The 21,563-nt window shown below is 62.6% G+C and overlaps 1 protein-coding gene across 3 annotated transcripts in view; it reads right to left on the reverse strand.

Moving 5' to 3' along the window:
* RAI1 (retinoic acid induced 1) overlaps window positions 1-21,563 on the reverse strand; it is a 118,614-nt gene that overhangs the window by 2,171 nt on the left and 94,880 nt on the right. For 2 of the 3 annotated variants that reach the window (XM_070563654.1, XM_070563655.1), the window contains exons 2-3: window positions 8,591-14,126; window positions 4,008-4,101 (exon numbers count right to left, since the gene is read on the reverse strand). In XM_070563654.1, coding sequence (XP_070419755.1) covers window positions 4,008-4,101; window positions 8,591-14,110 — 5,614 coding nt within the window. In that variant the 5' untranslated portion in view covers window positions 14,111-14,126. The remainder of the gene's footprint in view (window positions 1-4,007; window positions 4,102-8,590; window positions 14,127-21,563) is intronic. The other variant, XM_070563653.1, reaches the window with a different exon arrangement.

Genomic DNA, 21,563 nt, shown 5'->3' on the forward strand with positions numbered 1-21,563 from the left:
CCTGCGTCTGGATTCAAGTGCCAGCTCCTTCTCTGAGCCCAGGCTCCACAGCTGTAACCCCGCGTGCGTCATCAAGGGCTGAGGAGGAGCCTGTGCCCATTGCGCTCACAGCGCCACAGCGGGCAGGGCTTGTTCCCGTGGGGCCTAGCATGGGGGCCGGGGCGGAGGGGACCGAGGTCTCAGGTCTAAGTGAATCCCATCGGAGAGCCCAGGGCACTGCCCGCCTGCAGGAGCAGAGAAGATGGCTGAGCAGGGCCAGTCCTTGGCGCCCGCCTTGGCCCAGGGGTGCGTCGATGCCTCCGCCAGTCACCACTCCCCTGCCTGCTCCACCTAGGGAGACCCAGGCTTCCCCTGGAATCCCCGCCCACCGTCACTAATGCCCTTCTGGGCTCACCCTCCTCCCTCTCCTGCCTCCCCAGCCATTGTTGTGAAGAGACCCCAAACCCACAAAGAGCCGCAGGCCTGAGCGAGCCCCCTTCTCCCGGCACACTTCTCCTGCTCACACTGCAGCCACCAGCGGTGGCTCTGTGCTGTGGCACCATGACAGCATGGTGGTCGGCAGGCAGGGCAGGGAGTGGAGACAGATCTTCAGCCCTGAGAGCGGGGCTGGGAAGGCTCCGGGTCTCTCTGAGGCTGTCTCCCCTTTTTTCTACCCGAAACTTGCCAGAAGCTGGGGGGCCTCAGACCCGAACGCTGCCCATGAGCTTCTGCCCTCGGGGCCAGAGGGCGACCGCTTTTGCCCTTCCCTAAGCTCAGGCAAGCCGGACACGGTCCTGGGACTGAACTCACGCCTTCCAAGGAGCACTGGGCTGCAACCCCAGGCCTGCCGCGCACATGTCGCCCCCCCCCATGCCACCCCACCCCATGCAGCCCTACAGGCAAGGGCTCGGGCCTCCGGAAGCAAAGGGTCGGAGGCCACCACTTCCAGAACCAGCTTGCTCAGTAAGCCCCCAGCTGGGGGTGGGGAGGGCAGCCACCCGGTAGAGCTGGATCATCAATTCTGGCCTTTCTCTTGGTGTCTGGACCTGGGCAATCTGGGACCTAGCTGACAAGGTGGCCCCGGGGCCTGAGTGTGGAAAAGCATGAACAGGACGCGTTGTGTGCTGGCCTTGGCCAGCCCTTCCTGCTTGGACAGACTGCTTCCTGCAGTCACTGCTTAGCTCCAACTTGGTGCTCCTTAACGCGGTTGAATGGAGGGCAGGGTTAGTGGGTCAGGGCAGAGGGGAAGGGCAGCCCTTGTGCCCTGTGGTCTGAGAGTGTGACCCAGACACCTGGAGATCCCCGAGCCCCCCACCTGCCAGACCTGGGGATCGATAGGTGCAAGGTACTGACACAGGCCTGGGGTTCCTGCTGCCCAGCTCACTCTCTCCGCTCCCTCTCACTCTCGCCCTTCCTGGCTGGCCAGAGCCGGATGTGGGGCTTCCTTTGGCCAGCAGAAAGCAGCAAGGGAGCCTGTGCAATCCTGAGCCTAGGCCTGCTGGAGGAGAGAGACCACATGGAGCCGAGAGGGGCTGGCCTGACTGGCTGCCCCAGCTGCCCCCTCTGCTGACCACAGCTGCTGAGTGAGCTCAGCAGAGCCCAGCCGAGCCCAGCCGGGTCAGCAGAGCCTGCTAGCCAAGCTGTGCCCTCGTGAGAAATAAGGAAGGATTGGTGGTTAAGCCGCTACATTGGGCCTGGGACGGCCATGAGCTGCGCAGCAGCAGCGAATCCACTGTGGGCACACCCTGCCCTGCCTCAGACCTGCCCCGAGGGGAAGCTGGGCCGTCCGGCTCCGCACAGCCGTCTCCCTCATCCCTCACGCCAGGGCCTACGCTTTCTGCGCCAACAAGGGCTCTGGGATGCACGGCTCTGTCTGCACCTGGCAATTCTCCTCTCCTGCCTGGACGACTGCAGCGCTCCATCAGCTCTTTTTACTTTTTAAAAAGATTTTCTTTTTTATTTTTCCTTGTTCTTCCCAAAGCCCCCCAGTACATAGTTGTGTATTTTTAATTGTGGGTCCTTCTAGTTGTTGCATGTGGGACGCCATCTCAGCATGGCTTGACGAGCAGGGCCATGAATGCACCCAGGATCCGAACCAGGAAACCCTGGGCCGCCGCAGGGGAGCCCACTTCCTGTCGTAATCCCTCTTATATAGGGATCCTTCGAGGACTTCATTTGAAGCAAAACTTCTGTTGCTCCAAGCCTGGTATATATGACCCACCACCAACCATCTGCTGCCCACCTCCCCTGACCTTTAGAGGCCTGGCTCCAATGTCACCCCCCTCCCCGGAAGTCCTCCTGTATTCCCTCCCAGCTCAGACAGGATGAATCTCTCCCACAGCACACGCTCTTCTCCTTCTCTGGTCTCCATCACTTTGGCCAAGGACCACGGCTTTCCTGTCTGTCCCACTCAAATGTGGCCCCCCAGGAGGCTGGGCAGCACTGGAGTTGGGGAGAGAGCACCAACGTGGAGCAAGACAGACAGGCAGTCACGCCCTGGTTCCGTCTGCGTGCCACGTGGCCAGGGGTAAGGCAGCCTATCTGTAAAGATGCACCAGGAGACGCGCAGGGCCTGACGCAGGGTCTGGCCCAGAGCGAGTGCTCAGGTGACTGCCGCGGAAGGAGGGCAGCAACTCGACTCGTGTAGCTATTACTGGGAGGAAGGCCGTGTCTAGTTAAGTGCCTGAGGCCACATTAAAATCTGGTTCACACTGCTCAGAGTGGGAGGGGGGAGCCAGTGAGAACCCTCACGCGCTCCTCCAGCTAGTCCCCTCCTTGCAGGGTGCTGGTATGTCAGCCCTCTCCAAGGCACGGCCATCGCTCAGAGTCCTGTGTGTGCTCCCGGGCGGCCTGGCTGGGGCTGATGCCGCCGGGACCAGGCGGGCAGGCAGGCGGGCAGGCATGCAGGTGGGGCACAGGGAGGGGTCCCCTCTGCCCAGGGGAGAGCCAGCAGGCATTCAGGTGCGGAGGAGGGGCAGCTGGCCCCCAGGCGGCGGGAGATGCCTATGCCTTGTCATCTGTGAGGCAGGTTGTAACTTCACCCCCTTCCACGCCAGAGGACGGAGGGCAAGGTGGACGGGGGAGGGGCCAGAGGTCGGGCCTGGGGCCTGGGCAGTGTTCAGTGTTTCCCTCCCTGCCGCAAACCACCGTGCAGAGAAGGGATTCCCAGAAGCTCCGCTTGACGGCGGGGAAGCCTAGCGCAGAGACACCAAGGCACTTGCCCCGGTCTGCACCTTAAAGATGCCACCAGGGTTTGAATCCAGGCCAAAGCTGCCGCTAAACCCCTAAAACACTGTCTCATCAATGACTAGAATGCCACCGTCAGCAGTCTTTCTTTAGCTGAAATAACGGAAGGCTTTGAGCCTGGGTTTCCCGGCCTGGCCAATGAGGTTTGCGGCTCCTGGATCTCTCTGGCCCTCACAGTCTGTCATTCCCTGTGCCCGGTGATAGTAGGTACCCAATAAACGCCCATGGGACAAATGAATGAGTGAGGGAGGGGAGAGAATGTGGGGAGAGGATGCACAGGAAGCCCAGTCCTGCCTCCAGACCCTATCGCTCTGCTTAAAACCATCTACAGTTATTCCCTGTAGCCAATAGGAGTCTGTTTTGAACTTCATTTCCTCCCATCTCATTCAGTTTTTTGTTGTTGAAGTACAGCCTTTCCCTTTTTCTCTGCCCAGTGAACTCCTATTCAGCCTTCAAAGGCCCAGCCCTAGTATCCCTTCCTCTCTGAGGCCTGAAATTCTCCCCATCCCTTGGCACCCTATTGGCAATGATAGCTCCTCAAACAGCTCTCCATCTTGTAATTTATGCCTCTAGGCATTCCTCAAGTGGGTGGCTGGGGAGTGACTCATCTCCATGCACAGGTCCCAGTAGAGGGAGAGATGAAGACATAAAGAATTGCCGGGACAGGAGAGGAGGGAAGCCGAGAGGTCAAATAGGGGGGCACTTGAGGAGCTGTGCCTGGGGTCCTCTAGACTGCTCCGAGGGGCCACCAGAGCCTGCTTGTGCCCTCGGGCTGCTCTCACCTGCATCACTGGCGCACGGGTAATGGTAGGTGTGGATGCATCCTTTTTGGCAGCACCCAATGGTGGCCCCGGCTTCTTGGCAGCTGGAACAAGTCTGGTGAGGAGAGAGGGAAGACAGGTGAGTGTGTGGCTAAGGGCTCGGCACGTGGGCTTTCCAGACAAGCCCCCACGGTCCCTGCCTCCTGCCTCTGAAATGGTTCCTGGAATCAGTTAGCAGGAAGCTCAGCGTGGGGTGAAAATGCCGCAGGGCAGATTCTGCGGCAGCCCCTGGGCTGGTGCACTGGTCGGGGGACCCTCCCGACCCACAAGGAATGACTCCTTGTGGATAAGCATATGGGTCTTGGGATCACGCTGACCAGGGTTTGAATCCCAGCTCTGCCCCTCCGCACTGTGGGCCCTCAGCCGAGCCGCCCCCACTCCCCACGCCCCCTCTGCAGTAGGGACGGGGCCTCCTCTGGGGACGATCGTGAGGAGTCAAGGAGATGCTGCGTGCCCGGCGGGGGACAAGGACTTGTGATGCCTGTCACCACCCTGGCTCTGGCTGCCTGCCGGCATGCGCGGGTGTTTCCGGGTCACGGCACAGACGTGTCCTCCCCACTGGCTGCTCCCAACAGCCCTCGAGGCGAGTGACCGTCATGAACACCCCTTTAGGCTCCCACTCCAGGTGAGAGTGAAGGGAAGGCAACGAGCACGGTTTCCACTCTTCCCTGCCGTGGAACCAGCACTGACCCAGCGCCAGGCTGCCCCCCCCTTGGATGGCCCTTCACCCTCCCGAGGACCCAGGAGGAGCCAGCACAGCCTGTCCTCAGATGGCGAGTCCTGGAAACCTTGTGCCCTCCGGCCTGGCAGCCGGCCGTCCCTGCGTCTCAAACATGCAGTCTGCTGAGCCCGTGCCTGGCCCAGCTGCTGGGGTCGGGGGATGTGGCCAGGACAGGATGGCAAGGGCCGAGGTCCTTTGAAAGAGTGAAGCCAAGCCTAGGCCCAGAGAGGGACAGGTTGGGCCCCAAATCACGCAGACCCCAGACTCACGGCCTCCCTGTTCGATGTGGAAGTGAGGCGCAGGACAGAGTGGAGGGCTGCAGGCCCGCGTGCAGACGCTAAGCCCCCGAAACAAGTAACCGTAGCTTATGATGTGCCAGGCCTGCTTGGAAGCTGCTCCTCATAACAACTTGTGACATTGGTGTTAACATTCTTTTACCCAGGTTACCAAGGCAGAGCTCAGAGAGGCTGAATAATTGCCTGAGGACACACAGCTCAGAAGTAGTTGTGCTGGACTTTGAGCCCAGCAACCTAGCTCGAGCACAGGCTGGCAATCACTATCCCATACTGCTCAGGGCAGGGGCGGGCTCCATCCCAGGCCCCAGGACTGAGGGAGACCCACCCCTAGCAGCTGGGAGAGGCCAGCGGTGAGAAAGCCTTCTCCCACCCTTTCTGATGGAGCCTGAGAATGCCTGGCACACCCCCTCTGGCACCGAGGGTGGGGGGGTGCACCAGGGTACATTTTGGAGCATCAGGTTTTCACACAGGGCCTCTGGCTGGGCAGTTCCCTCTGGCCGGCGCTGAGACCTCCTGGGGCTCTGGGGCCCAACATCCCCCCGGTTTCTGGCCCACAAAGGGCTGACGAAGCACGAGTAGGGGTCCCAGACCAGTCCCAAGTGTGCCCCGCCAGCGGCCCACAGGTGTTTTGACGGTTAAAGGGTTAAAGTCTGAGGGGCTCCTGGCGCCCCAGTGCATGGAGGCCCGGCCAGCCCCGGAGGGAGGAACCCAGGCACAGAGGCGGAGGCCCCTCTGGCACGGGGCCAGCGTGGGTGTGGCCTGTGAACCTCCCAGAGGACCCCTGGCTGGCCGAAGGGCCCAAACCGGGGCCTAAGCAGGTGCTACCGGCCTCCTAAGGACGCCCCGTCACAGGTGCACCCGCAGCCTCAGCACCCGGCCAGGCCTCACCAGGAGAGGAGACGCGGCCCACGGCGGCTCTGGGCAGACAGGAATCTGAGGTCCCAGGAGGTGGGCATGCTAGGGCTCAGGGACAGCAGGTTGTGTGGGGGCTCCCAGGAGGGGACAGAAGGAAGAGGGGTCCCCAAGAGCCCAAAGAGAAGTACTGTTCCTCCAGAGAGCAAAAGTGGGGCTGAAGTACCAACAAGCACGGCAGGTGGGCCTGGGGCCAGGGGGCCAGCCACCACAGCCACCGCAGCCCTGCAGCCCTGGAGCCCTGCTCACGGGGTTGCATTCTGATGCTCTCAGAGGGCAGCGACTTGCTGGTGTCACAGAGCCCGCCCCCCCATAGTGCCGGGGTCTGAACCGGGACCTGCATGACTCCAAGGACGTGTGCTGCTACCGAGATGCCGAGGCAGGAGGGACTCTTCAGTGGTTCAGCCCGCCAAGAGCAGGCCTGGGCTGTCAGAGGGGAGGGGCCAACGGCGACCTGCCCATCCCTCCAGGGTGTTCTGTAGCGCGCCCACTCCTCCTGGGGGTGGGGGGGGCCTGCTTTAACAGCCCCCCTGAGGCTCGCACCCTGACTGCAGACCCCAGGCCCCACAGAGAACCATCTCTCTGGCACAGAGGCCCTCCAGACCCCGCCTGAGCCCCTCTGGTGAGGCAGGGAGACGCTGTCAGTGACCAGCAATGCCTGTCTGGCCTGCCCAGGTGTGTCCCCAGCAGCGGGAGGCTACAAGGCCACTTCTGGAGTATGGCACAGCAGGCAGAGACGGGCTGCCCAGGCCAAATTCCAGCTGTGTGACACCAGGAGAGCACAGCACCGTTCTGACCGCTGGCTTTGTCAGTCCAGCAGGACCTCAGTGTAAGTCAGTAGGTGAGACCAAAGCAAGTGGCTTCACCCGCACTTATTGCCGTCTCCTCGCCCAGGCCAGTACCGGGTACAGGGGACTCAGAAAAGATGGGGATCCGGCCCAGCACTCAGAGAAGGGTGGAGAAGCAGCACAGCCTGGCCCAGGCCCTGGCTGTGTGTGGGCGGTGGGCCGCGTGGGGGAGGGCTGCCCAGAGCGCAGAGCCGGGCTGAGAACACAGGCCTCCAGGAGCTGAGCATGAACGCGGCTGCCCGGGGCTGGTGATCTGACAGCTGGAATTGTTTTTTAATGACAGGAGAGACTTGAACCTATTTCAGGGCAGCTGGGAAGAATCCAGCGACAGAGAGAGAGAAGCAGAGACAGCAGGAGCAAGGAAACAAATAAGCAGAAGGGAAGAGGGGAGCGCTCCAGGGGCTGAGGGGCCCGGGAAGAGGGGGCGTCCTGTCGGGGCCGGGGTTCCCTCCGTCAGGCCTCAGGCTGGAGGCCAGGGAGGGCACCTGGGCATGGAGGGTCTCTAGCCGCGCCCTGGGCAGCGGAAGGTCAGGTGCGGGAAACAAGGAGTCGCGGGCAGCACGGACAGCTGCAGCTGCCCATCCCCGGTGGCCCCCACAGCCGACGGTCGGCGCAGGGGCTGGGGGACCGAGAAGGAGCGGGTGTGCAAGTGGGGCAAGGGGCGGCTGGGGCGAGGCAGAGGCTGACGGCCAAGGGCTGGGCAGCGCCGCACAGTGCCAGGGAGCGTCACTTCCCAGGAGCCTGGCAGCCCACATGGGGTCCTGAGTGTGGGGGGCAGGAGCACGGGCCCCAGGGACAGAAGCTGATGCCCAGCGCTCCGTTCCAGGCCCCTTCAGCTGCCAGCCAGCAGACAGGTCCGAGGGCTGGGCTGCCTCCTCCCTCTGGCTCTCTGCAGCCCCAGGAGGGCGGGAGGAGCAGAGGCCCTCGGCGGGTGCTAGGGAGCTGGGGCTCCTGCCATGTTCCCAGGCCCAGCACAGGACCGTCAACAGCCACACTCGTGGGCACTCAGGCTAGGCACGGCTAGAGCAGCTGTACGGGCATGAGTTCCTCAACCCTCACAGCTCCTCTGCAGTGGGAACTATTATGCCCGCTTGAGAGACAGAGGAAACAGAAGCACAGAGAGATCAAGTCTCGTGCCAGAGTCACAGAGTGAGCGAGGGGCAGTGCTGGGATCTGAACCGAGAACCCAGCTCAAGTTCTCGCTCACAGACCTCTGTGGCTGGAGTCCCTCAAGGGGCATTTCAGCACCATTCATGATGGTTCCCAGGCCACCCTGCACGATGAGGGCCATGGGATCCTGGGGGCCTCCTGCTGGAGACTCGTTCCAACCACATGCTGTTTGAGGGGTTCTTCCCCCCTCCATCGCAGAGACCAAGGAGACAGGTCCTGGAGCGGGGCCAGCCCATACTGCAGACCCCTGACATCCAGTTCTGGAAGGCCCCACATCCTCTGGGGGCTCAGCATCTCAGCTGAGAAGCTGGGGCAAGGCGGGCTCCAGGAGTACTGGAGCAGGAAGGTGCCAGGTGAGTGTGTGGTGGGCACTGGGCTGGGCAGGCAGCACGGGGCTGCCGGGGGAGGCGTGGAGCAGGGTGGGCGAGCGTGTCCTTCCTCAACTGGGCTGGGCTTCCACTTCCCCACACCTTCCCCGGTCCTAATTTGTGATGTGGCTACATCTGGCCCGAACCACAGCACTGGGGAGATAGGGGCTTCCCCACTGCCTGCCTGCAGACCCCCAGCTCTACCCACCGCGGCGGGCTGGCCTCTTACCATGTCCACGGCCACCTTCATGGCCTCTTGCAGCCCAAAGAGCTTCCCGGCCACCAGGTAGACCCCGCCCGTCCACACGGCGCAGGCCTCGTGCACCCAGTGCTCCTGGGTGTCCCCGCCAGGCTCTGCCGGCGGCTCCTTGCTGCATTCATGCTTGCGGCTCTTGTCGGCTGGGGCCACCTCCTCGCCACTGTCCCCCCGACCGTCACAGCAGTAGCAACTCTGCAGCCGCCGGGACAGGCCCCGGGCACTGGTGCGCACTGAGCCCTGCTTGGCGGGGTCGGCCGGGCCGTCAGGCCTGGGGGGCTTCCCGGTGGCAGTGGCGGCAGCTGCACACTCGAGGCCTTTGAGTGTTCTCTCGAGGGGCAGCGAGGCCTCCTCACAGATGCCCTCTGGTCGCACCTTCTCCTTGAATTTTGGCTTCTTTTTGGGGAGGCAGTGTTCAGGATAGTAGGGCCCACAGAGGTCCCCAAGGTCCTTGAAGTTGGCCGGGTTTTGGCAGAGGCAGCAAACAAGGCAAGAGGTACTCAGGGCCTTGGAGACCACAGGCCCCAGACGCATGGTGGAGGAGAGGGGCAGGGGGTGCCGCGGCTGCAGCACGGAGCCTCCGGGGAGTGTAGCCAGGGGGGCCCCCGTCGTGTCCAAAGAGAATGAGCATGAGGATGAGGAAGAAGAGGCAGAGGAGGACGGCTTCCTGTGGGGCTTGGGCTCCTCCCCAGGGGAGTTGACAACAGTGCACACGGTGGTGAATGCGTCTCGCTTCTCCACCCGCACAAAGGGCGAGAAGGCCGGGGTGCGGCTGTCTGCCCGCAGCCGCTTGCATGAGGAAATGTACTTGAGGCGGATTTCAGGCTCTGCAGGGTCCAGGGGCAGCACCTGCTGCTGCCGCCGCCTCTTGGCACGCCCCTTACAGGGTGAGGAGGTGGTGTTCTTGGCCCGGCCCCGAGTGAGGCGCTTCCGCTTCGAATAGCTGCTGTAGTTGGCATGGCCCGGCTGCTTCTGTGCCCTCGTCTGGGGCTGGCAGGGCCGGCCCTCAGGGGGCTGGGAAGCCAGACCCAACTCCTCCATCTTTGGCTTCTTGCCTCCTCCACCAGAGCTGTCCTCCCCGCCGCCCTGCGTGCCGTTGGCCCTGTCTCGGGGAGTCAGGAGCGGAGCCAGGCCTAGGTGGGGCCGCTTCTCCAGGGGGCCTTTGGGGAGTCCGAGGGCTCCAGCCCTGCCTTTCCGGCTCCTCTTCTTAGGTGCCAGGGCAGCTCCCCGTGACAGCAGGGCCTCTGGGGACGTGAAGGCCTCGGTTTTGAGACAGTCGGCCGAGGACAGTTTCTTGCTGTTTGGGAGTTTGCCTTTGAAGGGTCTATTGGTGGGGTTTCTGCACAATGGCTCGGCCCCTGGAGCTCCTGGGAGTTTCTGCCCCACACCCACGTTTAACAGACCTTCCTCCGCTCCCAGCAGGCTGCCCCCGGCACTCTTGAGCCCACGGTCCTTCTCCGGGAGGGCCGGGCCCAGGGTGGTCCCAGGCGGGGCCCCCGGCACCTTGCAGGTGAACTTCTTGAGGCCGGGCGAGGTGATCTTCTGCACGATGGCCTCCAGCTTCAAGCCTCGGCCCTTCCGCGGTGGCAGCACCTTGGTCTTCAGGGCCCCCTGGAAGGCTGGCCGCGAGGGGAGCTTCAGGCAGCCATCGGGGGCCTCTGGGGGCAGGGGCTTCAAGGGGGGCTCCCCACCGCCCTTGGTGGGCTTGGCCTTCTTGGGAGAAGACATCCTCTTGAAGACTGGGGGGGAGCCCTCGGACCCCTCCTCCTTCGCGCCCACCTCAAGGCCGCAGGCGCTGCCGCTGCCACTCCGTAAGGCCAGGCTCCGCTTCTTGGTGGGGACGGGCGCCATGAAGGCCGACTTCCTTTTGAGCGCCGGGAGGGGCCGGTCAGAGAGCTTGCTGCCTGCACCGGGCTTGGGGACCCGTGCCCGCTGGCTGGCCCTGCCCTCCTTCTGGGGGCTGCTGGAGGCCTTGAACGTAGTGGGTAGGTGGCTGTTGGCAAGGAGCTTCTTGCTGGCACGGCAGTTGGGGAGCCGGCTCTCTGAGGGCCGCCGCCGCTTGGAGTGGAAGACCTCCTGGGTTTTGGTGCGGGACCGAAGGATCATGGAGCGCTGGTCCTTGCCTGGAGTGCCAGGTGAGTCCGTCTCCTTGGTTTTGGAGCCCATGGGGCTGCTGTCAGAGGCCACAGGCAGGGCGGCCGGGTTGCTGGGGCTGGAGGCGGCCTTGGGTGAAGGCTTCCCTACCCGCTTGCCTGACTTGAAGGCGGCTCGCTGCTTGCCGCCTAGTTTGTCTGGGGGAGCAGGGGTGGTGGTCAGGCCTGGGGGTCCAGGTGTGCGAGGCTCGCTCAGGGCCGTGAAGGAGCGGGTGCACATCCTGGGGAGCCCGTCTGAGGCCCCCCGGCCTGGGGCCCCCGCCCCTTCCATCTGTCCCTGGGGGGGCCCTGTGCACGACTCGGGGAGCAGGAGGTCTTTGGGCAGTGCAGGCGCCCTGCACGGGGAGTCCTCGGCCTCGGGCAGCCCCCGGTGCACTCGCCGGCTCCGTAAACTCTTGCCGCGAGGCACGGGCTCTTTCTTAGCAATGGGAGCCTCGGGCACAGCAGGCTTGTTGGGCTTCTGGGCCAGAGAGGCATCTGGGGCGAGGGTGGTGGAGTCCCCCGGAGCCAGCGCCCCCTCGGGCCCTTCTTCACCTGGCTTCATATGTGACAGGGAGGACTCAAACCAGCTCTGGACCTTCGACTCGGCACCCACGGTTGGGCCCAGCAAGATGACAGACTCCCCGGAGAGGTGGCATGGGGAGCCCCAGCCTGCCTTGGGGTCCAGCACCTCCTCCACCTCCTCCTTGGTGCACATGAGGGGGGCCTTTGGCGACAGCGGGTCCTGCATGCCAGGCCTCTGCTCGGGGCTGCCCAGGAGCTCACACAGGGAGGAGTACTCCTCCTCCGCCTCCAGGTCCTCCTTCCTGCCCGTGGGCGGCAGCAGCGGGAGGTCCACGAAGTCTGCGGCGGAGCAGCAGTGCTGGCCGTCCTCCAGCCACTGCTCGGCCTTGCCCGCCTCTGGGCACCGCAGCGCCCCACCCGCCGCCGCCTGCACCCCACACGCCACTTCCTGCTTGGAGTCCCGGGGCACGGTGGCCTCCTCCCTGGAGGGCTCCTCCTCCTGGAAGCCCAGGCAAGCCGAAGCCTCGTGGGCATTCTCCTTGCCGATGCTTTCCGAGGCCTTCCCATCCGGCTCCAGGCCCTTCGTGAGCTCCCCGGGGTGCAGCCCCCACCGGGGACACGCATCCCCCAAGTTTTCCTCCGGCCAGGCAAAGGGGTTGGCACTGTCCGCTGAGCTGGTGGTGGTTGTGTCCGGGAAGCAGTCAAAAGCTGCCGTGGCAGGGTCCGAGGTGGCAACCCCAAGGGTGGGCTTGGTGACAAAAGAGAGGGAACCAGTCGTCTTCTTGGGGTCGGGGGTGGCGAAGCCCACGGAAGGGTCTTCAAACAGCCCCGGGCTGAAGTCCTTGGTGTTGCCACTCTTGTCCAGCTGCAGGGACTCGGGCAGGGCCTCTGGCTCCCCTGGCCGAGGCCATGCGTTCTTGGCCATGGCGTCCAGGCAAGCGCTGTGGTTCTCCAGCGAGAAGGGCGGCTTGCTGGCGTCCTTGGCCAGGCCGGGTGCCTCGACCCAGGCCTTGTCGGCCTTCTCGCCAATGGCCTCCTGCAGCCCCAGGATCTCAGAGGCCAGGTCCTCCTGCGCCAGGGCACTGAGCAGCAGCCGCGGGCAGTCCCGCTCCCCTGCCACAAATTTGGAGAAGCTGTCGAGTGGCAGGCTGCTGTGCAGGCTCTGGAAGGAGTCATCAGACTTGGTGGACATGTCGTCGGGCGACGTCACGGAACAGGTGGACACGGACTCAGGCTTGGCCTTTGAGTTGCTGTTGACCCTGGCAGGGCTGCCGCGGGCCTGGTTGCAGTAGAGAAAGCTGCGCTCCAGCGGGTCCTCGGAGCCGCTCAGGTAGTCAGCCTCCGGAGGCTCGGCGTGGCTGGATTGCGGCGTGCTGCTCAGCGGCTCTGACAGCGGCGTGCCTGCTGGCTCAGCTGAGTAGCCACTGCTCTCAGGGCTACAGTGCTGGCTTTTGTGCTGCTCCGGTGTCCTGGGCACCGGGTTCTTGGCAGCCTTCCTCTGAGGCGCGGCGGCCTTGGAGAGCAGCAGCTGCTGCACGGTGCTGGAGATGTTCTCCACTTGCGAGGTCAGGGCCGTGAGGCTCTGCAGGCTGAGGTCTGACAGCAGGCTCTCCGGGAGCTTGTCCTTCTGCAGCGTCTTGCAGTTGCCGGCCTGGGTGTCCATGGAGCCGGCAGCGTCTGTCGGGGAGGGGTTGAGCAGGGGCATGAAGTGGCTGTGGTCGGTGATGCCGGCGGGGAAGGCCCCGGTGCTGAGCGGCTGCTGGCTGTAGGGGAAGTTCTCCAGGTTCGGCATCAGTGGCGATGGAGTGGAGCTGTAGGAAGGGGAGCGGCCCACGGAGCGCGCGGGCGAGTGGCTGGAGCTGGGGCTGAAGGTCTGGTAGTACTGTTCCGGAGTCCTGACGGCCGTGTCTGGCTGGCAGTAGCCTGGGCCTTGCTGCCCGTAGTGTTGGTACTTGGCAAGGTTTTGGTAATGGAGGGTTTCCTGGGCATGGTGCCGGCTCTGAAGGGCTTGCTGCTGCTGCTGTTTCTGCGGGTCATAGCTGAGGCGGCCCGACTGATAGGCATGAAGGTTCTGGACCCGCTGCCCCGGGGCCAGGCTGGCATTGGCAGTCAGCGGCCTGTCATGGGGCTGGGCAGACGGGGCCGTGCAACTCTTGTAGGAATGGGCCCCCTGCCCCCCGCCCTGGCCGGTGGCAGAGTAGGTGGAGGAGGTGGGGAAGGACTGCGAATGCTGGGGAAAGTGACCGCCCTGGGGAAAGGGCAGAGGCGAGGTGATGTCATTCTGCAGTTTCTGTCTTTGGAGCTTGGGGTACACCAGGGGCTGCTGGGGCTGTGGCAGCTGCTGCTGGACGTGCAGGGGGTGAGTCCGGAAGGGCAGCTGGGCGCCCTGCTCCGGGTACTGCCTACCAGGGGGCACTCCTGTCTTTTTCATCAAGTTCTCATCATATTTGCCCACCCCCCCTGGCAGGGGCTGCGGCTGGGGGGGTGGCGGCTGGGGGGGGCCCCAGGCCTGCAGGCTCTCCTCGCCTGAGTAGCGGCCCGGGTAAGGGCTACTGTCCTGGACGCCGTAGCCCGAGAAGGCCGGCCTCCCCTGCAGGGCCTGCTGGGAGGGCAGGCCCTTGCTGCCACGGGCTGGGCCGGTGGGCGCCGCGCCGCCCTCGTAGGCCGGGTACGGCTGTGGGCTGTAATAGTCCTTGGCCAGCAGCCGCTGCCGGTCGCAGCTCAGCCCGGCCTGGCCCGGCTGCCTGTAATTCTCCAGGCGAGGTGTCTCCTGCGAGGTCTGCTGGTAGTTCTGCTGTTTGCCATGGAAACCACACCTTTCTCGAAAAGACTGCATGACTCGGGCTGGCTATCTGTGAAAAGAGAAAGGGAGACAGGGAGGGCGGGGAGGGGAGGGGCAGAGGGAGAGCGATTCAGATGGGCCATTTCCTTTCGCCTCAGAAAGCCAGCCTCCCCGCCCTCGCCCCGCCCGGCCCTCTCCCCGCAGCTCTTAATAGTCTCCCCTCGCCAGAGCCTCCCCACCAGCTGTGCACGTATTGACGACTTCTGTGTCAGGGCGGTGTGCTCTGTAACCCCTGCTCTGACATCGCCTTGCCAAGGACGGCCACTGCCGCGGAGGGAGGCGCAAACTGCCTGCCCAGCACCAGGTCGCTGGGGAGCTGCCACCCGACCCTCGTCCGGGCCGGCTCCTCCCCTCCCTCCCCAATCTCACCACTCCCAGCCCTTCCATGACAGCTCAAAATCATTTAGCAGAGCAATTCTCGCTCCCTTGTCCCTCAGGGCTGCAGGATCCTGTAATCTAGTCCCAGGGCGGCAGTGTTCAAGCGTGACCCAGCCCTGCTAGCCCGGGGAAGGTGTGCCCCTGCCCCAAGAAGCTGCTCCTCAAGGACTGCCGGCACGCATGCACACGCACACTCACACACACACACACATACACACACGCGCATGCTTGCACTCCTCCTCTATCGCTGCCACACCATCTGGAATCTGTCTGTTCCTTCCAGCAGATGTCGATTAGGGGCCACCAAGCCATCGTAGGCATAAAATGTCCCCTTCTCTGACTCCCCGCAAAGCAGGACAGCGGCACCTGCCTCCTGTTTCTGATATAGGTGCATAAACAAATTACGGGCACAGAGTGAGGGAGCACATGCTAACGGGGGCAGGAGCCGCAGTCCCTTCCTGCGTGATGAGGCCCTGCCTGGTCGGCCCCACCCGCCTCCGAAGGGTCAGGGCCAGGGCACACCAGGCCAGGGCACACAGGCCAGGGCCCATCTGTTGATGATTTTAGGAGCTGGGGCCCAGGCAGGGTCTAACCTGCCCCAAAACAGGATCCTGGGTCAGGTGAAGACCCCAGGGCAGGGGCTGCGGGCCGGTCAGGGCAGAGCAACTGGATTCACACAACAGGCCAGCCCTCAGCACCCAGGCCATGCATTCTCCCAATTGACTGGGGGCCTGGTCACCCCAGAAGACCCTCCAAAGAGGGAGGGAGAAACAAGGAGCACTCCAGGCTCAGGAGGAGCCATGTTGAGGGGCTGGCAGTCGTCCCTGAGTCCCAGGGGGCTTGGGATTTACCCACAACCGTGCCGGCTGGGGGGTGGGGTGGGCTGAGAGGCGGAAGAACTTGCCTGGCCTGCGCCTGTGTGGCCCAGGCCCCCAGGAGAGGATGGGGGACCTTCCAGTTCCCATTCCCAATGCCCAAAGAGGAAGGGGCGCCTTGCCTCGGGCTACAAAGATTCCAGGGTCATAGGAGGGACTAAAAGAGATGTGAGAAGAGAGAGACTGGCTGTGGAGCAGGGGGCAAGTAGGCGGCTTCCCCAGGAGGTCCAGCTCACCCCTCCTCCTCGTCTGGATCCCCCTGGATGCCTTCCTCATTCAGTGGCGGGAACTGACTGGGGAGGGGTGGAGGGGAGGGGCTCTATCCAGCTGCACAGGGCAAGCCCAGGGCGCAGACAGCCCCTGGGAGCCGTTGGCACCCCTGGGCCCACCTCCCCTGCCCACGGCAGGTAGCTGGCCCTGACTCAGAGGTGGAAGTGCCTCGGCTGTGGAGAGAGGACAAACATCCTACAAGAGAAGTCCCTGCCCACTGGGCTTCTCCAAGCCAGGAGGCTCCATGCCGACTGCAGCCGGCGCCTTCCCTCCCAGCTCTCCCTGGATTTATCACAGGCATCCTGACAAGGAGCCACACGCCCGCCCTTCTGACCCACTTCAATGCAGCCCTGGCGGCTTGGAGCAAACATTACAGAAGGTGCCTGCTGCGACCTGCTGACCCAGGGGGGCTGGAGGCAGCACTTGGTGAGGGCTTGGTGGCTCCCCGCCAGGTGGGCAGCTCTGCGCTTCCTGACCAGACCTCCACAGGGCAGGGTGCTGGCCAGACCACCAGAGAGTTGCCCAGGTGGGTGGCCCTCTGCTGCCCCAAGGCAGGCACATGCTGACACCTCCCCATGCTGCTGGTGCCCTGCTGGCGAGTGGAGGCCACCTCTGCTCAGGGTGTCCTCGGGCAGCAGGCAGGGTCAGCAGCAGCCCCTGGTGAGAAAGGCCTGCTCTAGGGCCAAGGACGCCACGCCCGAGGTCTGCCCTCCCTGGCCCATGTTTATGAGCCCAGAATGCGCAAACCCAGGCCCACTCTGAAAGCTGTGCCTCGTATATCTGCACAAATTACATTTCGGCTTTTATTAGTCCCAGATCGCTCTCATTTCCTGCTGAGTGTCCTGTGGATATCATTAACATTTCTACAGCTTTTTAAAAATTTTTTATTTTTTTCACATTCTCCAAAATGCATTACCAGAAACATTATTTAAAAAGAGAGTGCTATGACCAGTGTCCCCCCCAATCAGTCCAGTGTCCCCTCCTTAATCAGTCCAGCTGCTGCGTCTTTTAATTTAGCTGAGCTGTATTGCAGGCGGGTTTCCCAATACACACGAGCAGCTGGATGCAGTGAACGCATCTATCTCTAAGAAAAGACAGTTCAATTAAAAACAAGAAGCCCAGTACCTGATGGAGAATGCAGGCAAAAATGCTCACCCCAACGCCACCCTCCAGCCCCCGGGGGGGGGGGGGGCAGGGGGCGGTGGATGCAGGAACAAAGGCATGGCATCAAACACTGCCTCTCAGAGACCACGAGGCCCGCCGGCTCTGCCAGGAGAAAATGGGCTCTGCCTCTTTAAGAGCTGCCTCAGGCCTGCCATGGGCTCTGTTGTTATTAATTATTATGGTTATGATTACTTTCCAAGAGCACTAGGAAAGGACAGGAGGGGCGGCATCAGGAGAAGGGAGCAGAAAGAGGCCCCCCGGCGGAGAGATGGTGATCTCTGAACCTGGGAAGGGTAGGAGGCAGCAGAGGGGTGCAGACTAGCTGTCTGGCCTCTGTGGCTTCAGCTGGAGGAGAAGGGGTGGGGGGGCCAGGGGAGGGCGCCCCCTAACGCGTCCTCACGGAGTTCTCATGGTCCAGCCCAGCCTCCCCATCCCACGCCCCCACCTGCCTCTTCTCCCAGACACTTGGTCAAGGCCTTATCTCTGAAGTTCCTGCCAAACTGGGAAGGCGGGAAGGCTGGGAGGAAGGGAAAGACAGAGGGAGGGAGGAAGTCAGTTTTGAGTGTCCCCTGAGCACCAGATAGTTAGCACACCTCCTTCTGACAGCTCCTGGAAGGTGGCCCTCCCAGGCCGTGGGAAGATGGGGCACCGGCTCAGGGAGAACAAGTGCTCAAGGGCACAGTGCAGACGCTGGCTCAGGCCCGGCCCTGGTATCCAAGGCGCCAGGGCTTCCCTGTGCACAGCGACGGGTCTCACTGCTCCCCTAGCCGTCTACACAACCCTGAAACGGGGGTAGGGGGGTGGGGGAACCAGAGAGTGGGGGCATAAGGAGACCCCAGACCCCCCACAGAGTGGGGCCAGCTGTTCTCCAAGGCCCTTGGTAGCAGGTGACCCAGGACTCAGTTCTTCTTTGAGGCCAAGACCCCAGCCCTCCCCCCTCTGCCCACAGGCCGGAATAGGGGTACCCGTGGCAGTGAGTGCCGACTGCACAGTATGCTCAGTTAATGCTTTGATTGTTCTGCCCACTTACAGAAAAAGGTGAGGGTCAGAGCAAGAGAGCTGCACGCAAGGCCAGGGCAGAGCCCCCAGCGAAGCCCCTTTGCTGGAAGCAGCAGCAGCAGCAGCCAGGCCCAGGCTGGGCGCCCCTCACCGAGACCCACACCGAGAATGCCCACCCTAGAGGAAGTCAGACGTCTTGGCGCACACCAGCTGCTGCGGGGGAAGGGCAGGGGGCTGCTGGCGGTGCCCTCTTCCCAGGCCCCTCTGCAGCCTGGGAGGCCTGAAAGCCGGGGCAGGCCCTCACTTTCATTCAAGGGCCAGGCCCACCTGAGGGAGTTCCACTCATGGGCAGAGGTGGTCAGTGGGTGCTTGCTGTGTCACCATGGTAAATACTGTCCCCTGGGCAGCCTCAGAGAGAGGTCACTGGGCCCATAACCTCTCCAGTCCCCAGGGGCAGGCCCCAGTCTGGGCACAGTGTGGCCAGAGCTGCAGCAGCAGCCATGGGGACCCTGCTGGACCCAGCTGGGAGCTGTGGTGGACACTCGTCCTGAGTGGGGAGTGCGAGAGGGGGAGACAGAGAGAAACAGAGACAGAGAGGGAAAGAGGAAGAAAGAGTGACAGAGATGGGGAGACAGGGAAAGGGAGGGAGAGAAAGAGAAAAATGGAGAGCGAAGGAAGCTGTCCGTCTCAGCTCTGAGGCCGCTGGTTCCATTCCACCCACTTACCCAAGGTTATTTTATGACTCGGCTTCCTGATTTGTAGCTGCAGGGAAGAAAACGTAAAACCCGCTGGAGCCGCTGGAGGCCTGGGAACAAGGCAAAGGGGAGGGTTACCTGGGTCAGGAGGCCGGGCTGGGGCAGCGTCCAGGTAAGAGTGGAGAAGGGAGGACTCCTCCCTCGCCTGGCCTCCTCACCCTTGGTGGGGGATGAACACTAAATATGAGATCTCGATTAAAATGACAAAGCGTTAGCTGGGTTGACTGCTGACCTGTGCGGTCTATTCTGAATCCTAAGGGCCTGGCTTGAATAGGGGAAGGATGAGCTTTCCAGAAGTCCCCAAAACAAATAGCCCAGTGCCTGCAGGACTCCAGGATAAGTCAGGGTCCTTGGGCCAGGGGCTAGTGGAGAGGGAGGGGCCTGAGCCAGCTTGGGGAGGCCTGCTTCGGGCTGGGGGGACCGTCCTGAGGCATAAGGAAACCCAGAGAACAAGGCAGCCCCATCCCCAAGCATCACCTCTCAACTACACTCTGGGAGTAACACAGTCGGTATGCACCCCTCCTCATGCGTGGGCACCCCCACATGTTCACGGGAGAACTCCAGGGGTCAACACACCCCTCTCTGCAGGGCTTCTGGGTGGGAGGTCTTGAACAGAGAGGCAAGCGCTGGGGTGAGAGGGCAAGAGGCAGGAAGGCTGTCCAGCACCCTCACCAGCTGTCAGCCCAGCCAGCCTCCTCAGGGGAGGGTGGGACTCAGGGGAGGGTGGGGTCTCAGCTCTCTGGAGGACATCTGCATGGGGAGTAGAGGCTTCCGAACTCTCCAGATGTTTGGAAAGTCTTCCCGCAAAGCCCACCAATGCTGTCCCCTCCAAGGACCCAGCTGCAGAGACAGACAAGCCCCACTAGGCCACCAGAATGAGGGCCTCTCCTTAGGATCAGACCCACCAGGCAGATGACGCCCCCCAGAGTTGGGGGAGGTGGGGTGGGTTGGCACTGTGCTAGTCCCCTGGAGCACCCTGCCAGGTGAGGAAGCCACCACCCCATTTCCAGGAGGAGTGAGGTAGCTGGCTGAACCCCCACAGCGCAGTCAATGGGCCACAGAGCTGAGATGTCAGCTTAGGCCCCTGACTTCTAAAGCTGCACCCAGTTCTCCACGGCCCCGTGGTCAACAGGTCCAAAGGCCTGGGCCCGCCCGCCCGCCCCACGAGGTGCGGGGCAGCAAGAAGGGATTCTGCAGCAGCTGAGCTGTGGGCGCTCAGCTGTCTGTGGGAGGCTGTGGGGGAGAGCTTGCCATCATCAGCTCCAGACTTATCAGTCCCTGGTGGAAATAATTGTTGGGGGTCATTTTATCCACCACTCAACAAAGAGCACCACTGCCTCTCCCTATCTCTGTCAAGATGAGGAAAAGAAACAAAGGGGGCACCCACTGCTGGGATGGGGTCTGTGCCCACACATTCAGGCCCCCGGGCCAGCAAGATCAAGGGGCTGGCGGAGACGCCAGTGTAGGGGTCTGAGGGATGAACAGGGTGGCTCCCAGTCAGCTCCATTCTCCCGCCCCAAGCCCTTAGAAGTGCTGGCCTTGCAGGTGACTGCACAATATGGCTAAGATAGGATCTGTGTGTCTGCTGGCCTCAAGGGGAGGCAAAGAATGAAATGAAAGAGAACCCAATCTCTCACCCCAGCCTAGTCCTCGCCACCCATGTGCCCAGAGGGACCGTGACTTCCTTGGGCAAGTGGGAGCACCGAGGCACCAAGCCGGTGGTTTTTCTGGCTGCTGACTGGCTTTGCGGCCGTGGGCACGCCTTTTCACCTCCCTGAGCCTCAGGGCCTTTGCACCAGTTGTTTCTTCTGCTGGAAATACCATTCTTAGATATCGACAGGGCTCCAATCACAGCCTTGCTCACGTCGCCTTCTCCAGCAGCCTTCCCTGACCTCTGTGTTGGGAACCGGTACCCCTGCACCCGCCTCCTTTACTGCTCCTGCGAAGTCTTTACCTCCTGTAAGAAGCCCTATGCTGGCTGGCTGGCTTTACTGTCGGTCTCTTCTCTAGAAGGAAAGTTCCATGATAGCAGGGATTTTTGCTTGTTGTATTCACAGCTATATCCCCATTTCCCAAAACAAGAAATACTTAAGGAATGAACAATGTGCAAAACGTCACATTAAAGTCTGAAAACTATGAAAGTCTCCAGAACCGGCCATCAGGCGGAGGCACGCGGCCCCTCTGGGTGGGCACGGGGGCTGCGGCCACAACCCTCCTCATTCATTTGACAAAGAACAACTCAGGTCTGGCAGGTAATACACCTGACGGAGGTGAGCAGGGGGATGGAGGCAAACTGGGGGCCCTGATCCCAAATATGGGGATGGGGGAGCCCCGCTGAGCCCCAGCGGATTGCTGCCTGCTGGGAATGAGGGCCCAGGGTGCCAGAGCTTCTGAGGCTTTTTCCTTTAAAAAGCCAGAAATCAGGATTTTATATAAAGGGAAATCTCTTTAACATTTAAAACGTTTAAAAAATGTTACCAACCAAGTAAAAAGTTTAGCACTCCAGAGTTGAAGACCACCCCACATGGGCTGCACTTGGTTCCAAGCTCCCAGGTGTCGGATGCTGATGCTCATGCAGCCTCGCTGGGCAAAGGAGAGCCTCGCTAGGCGGGGAACACGGGCCCCAAGTGGGTGCTCAGTGAGAAGGGTGAGAGCAGAGGAGCATCTAGAACGTCTCCGGGCCTGGGAGAAGCCCTGAGACCAGGACGACCAGTTCAGCTGTGGAGTGGAGCAGAGGGTGAGTGCCTGGGGCTCGCAGGAGGCAGGGCGCCCGTGCAACTGTGGCCCTGTTGGGGGGAGGGGCGCAGCAGCCTGGAAGGAGGTGCAGAGAGCGGGGCTGCAAAGCTGGGAGGCGGGCGGCCTGAGGCCCACAGACATGGTAAGCACCTTCCAGCATTCCACCACAGGCGATGCATGAGGCCCTGCTGCCCCCACTTTACTGGGTCCCTGCAGGGCTCCTTGGTGGCACTCCTCACAGCGGTAATTACCTAATTAATGATAATGAGC

Source organism: Equus przewalskii, chromosome 10 (assembly GCF_037783145.1).
Source record: "Equus przewalskii isolate Varuska chromosome 10, EquPr2, whole genome shotgun sequence".
In the NCBI taxonomy this organism is placed as follows: domain Eukaryota; kingdom Metazoa; phylum Chordata; class Mammalia; order Perissodactyla; family Equidae; genus Equus; species Equus przewalskii.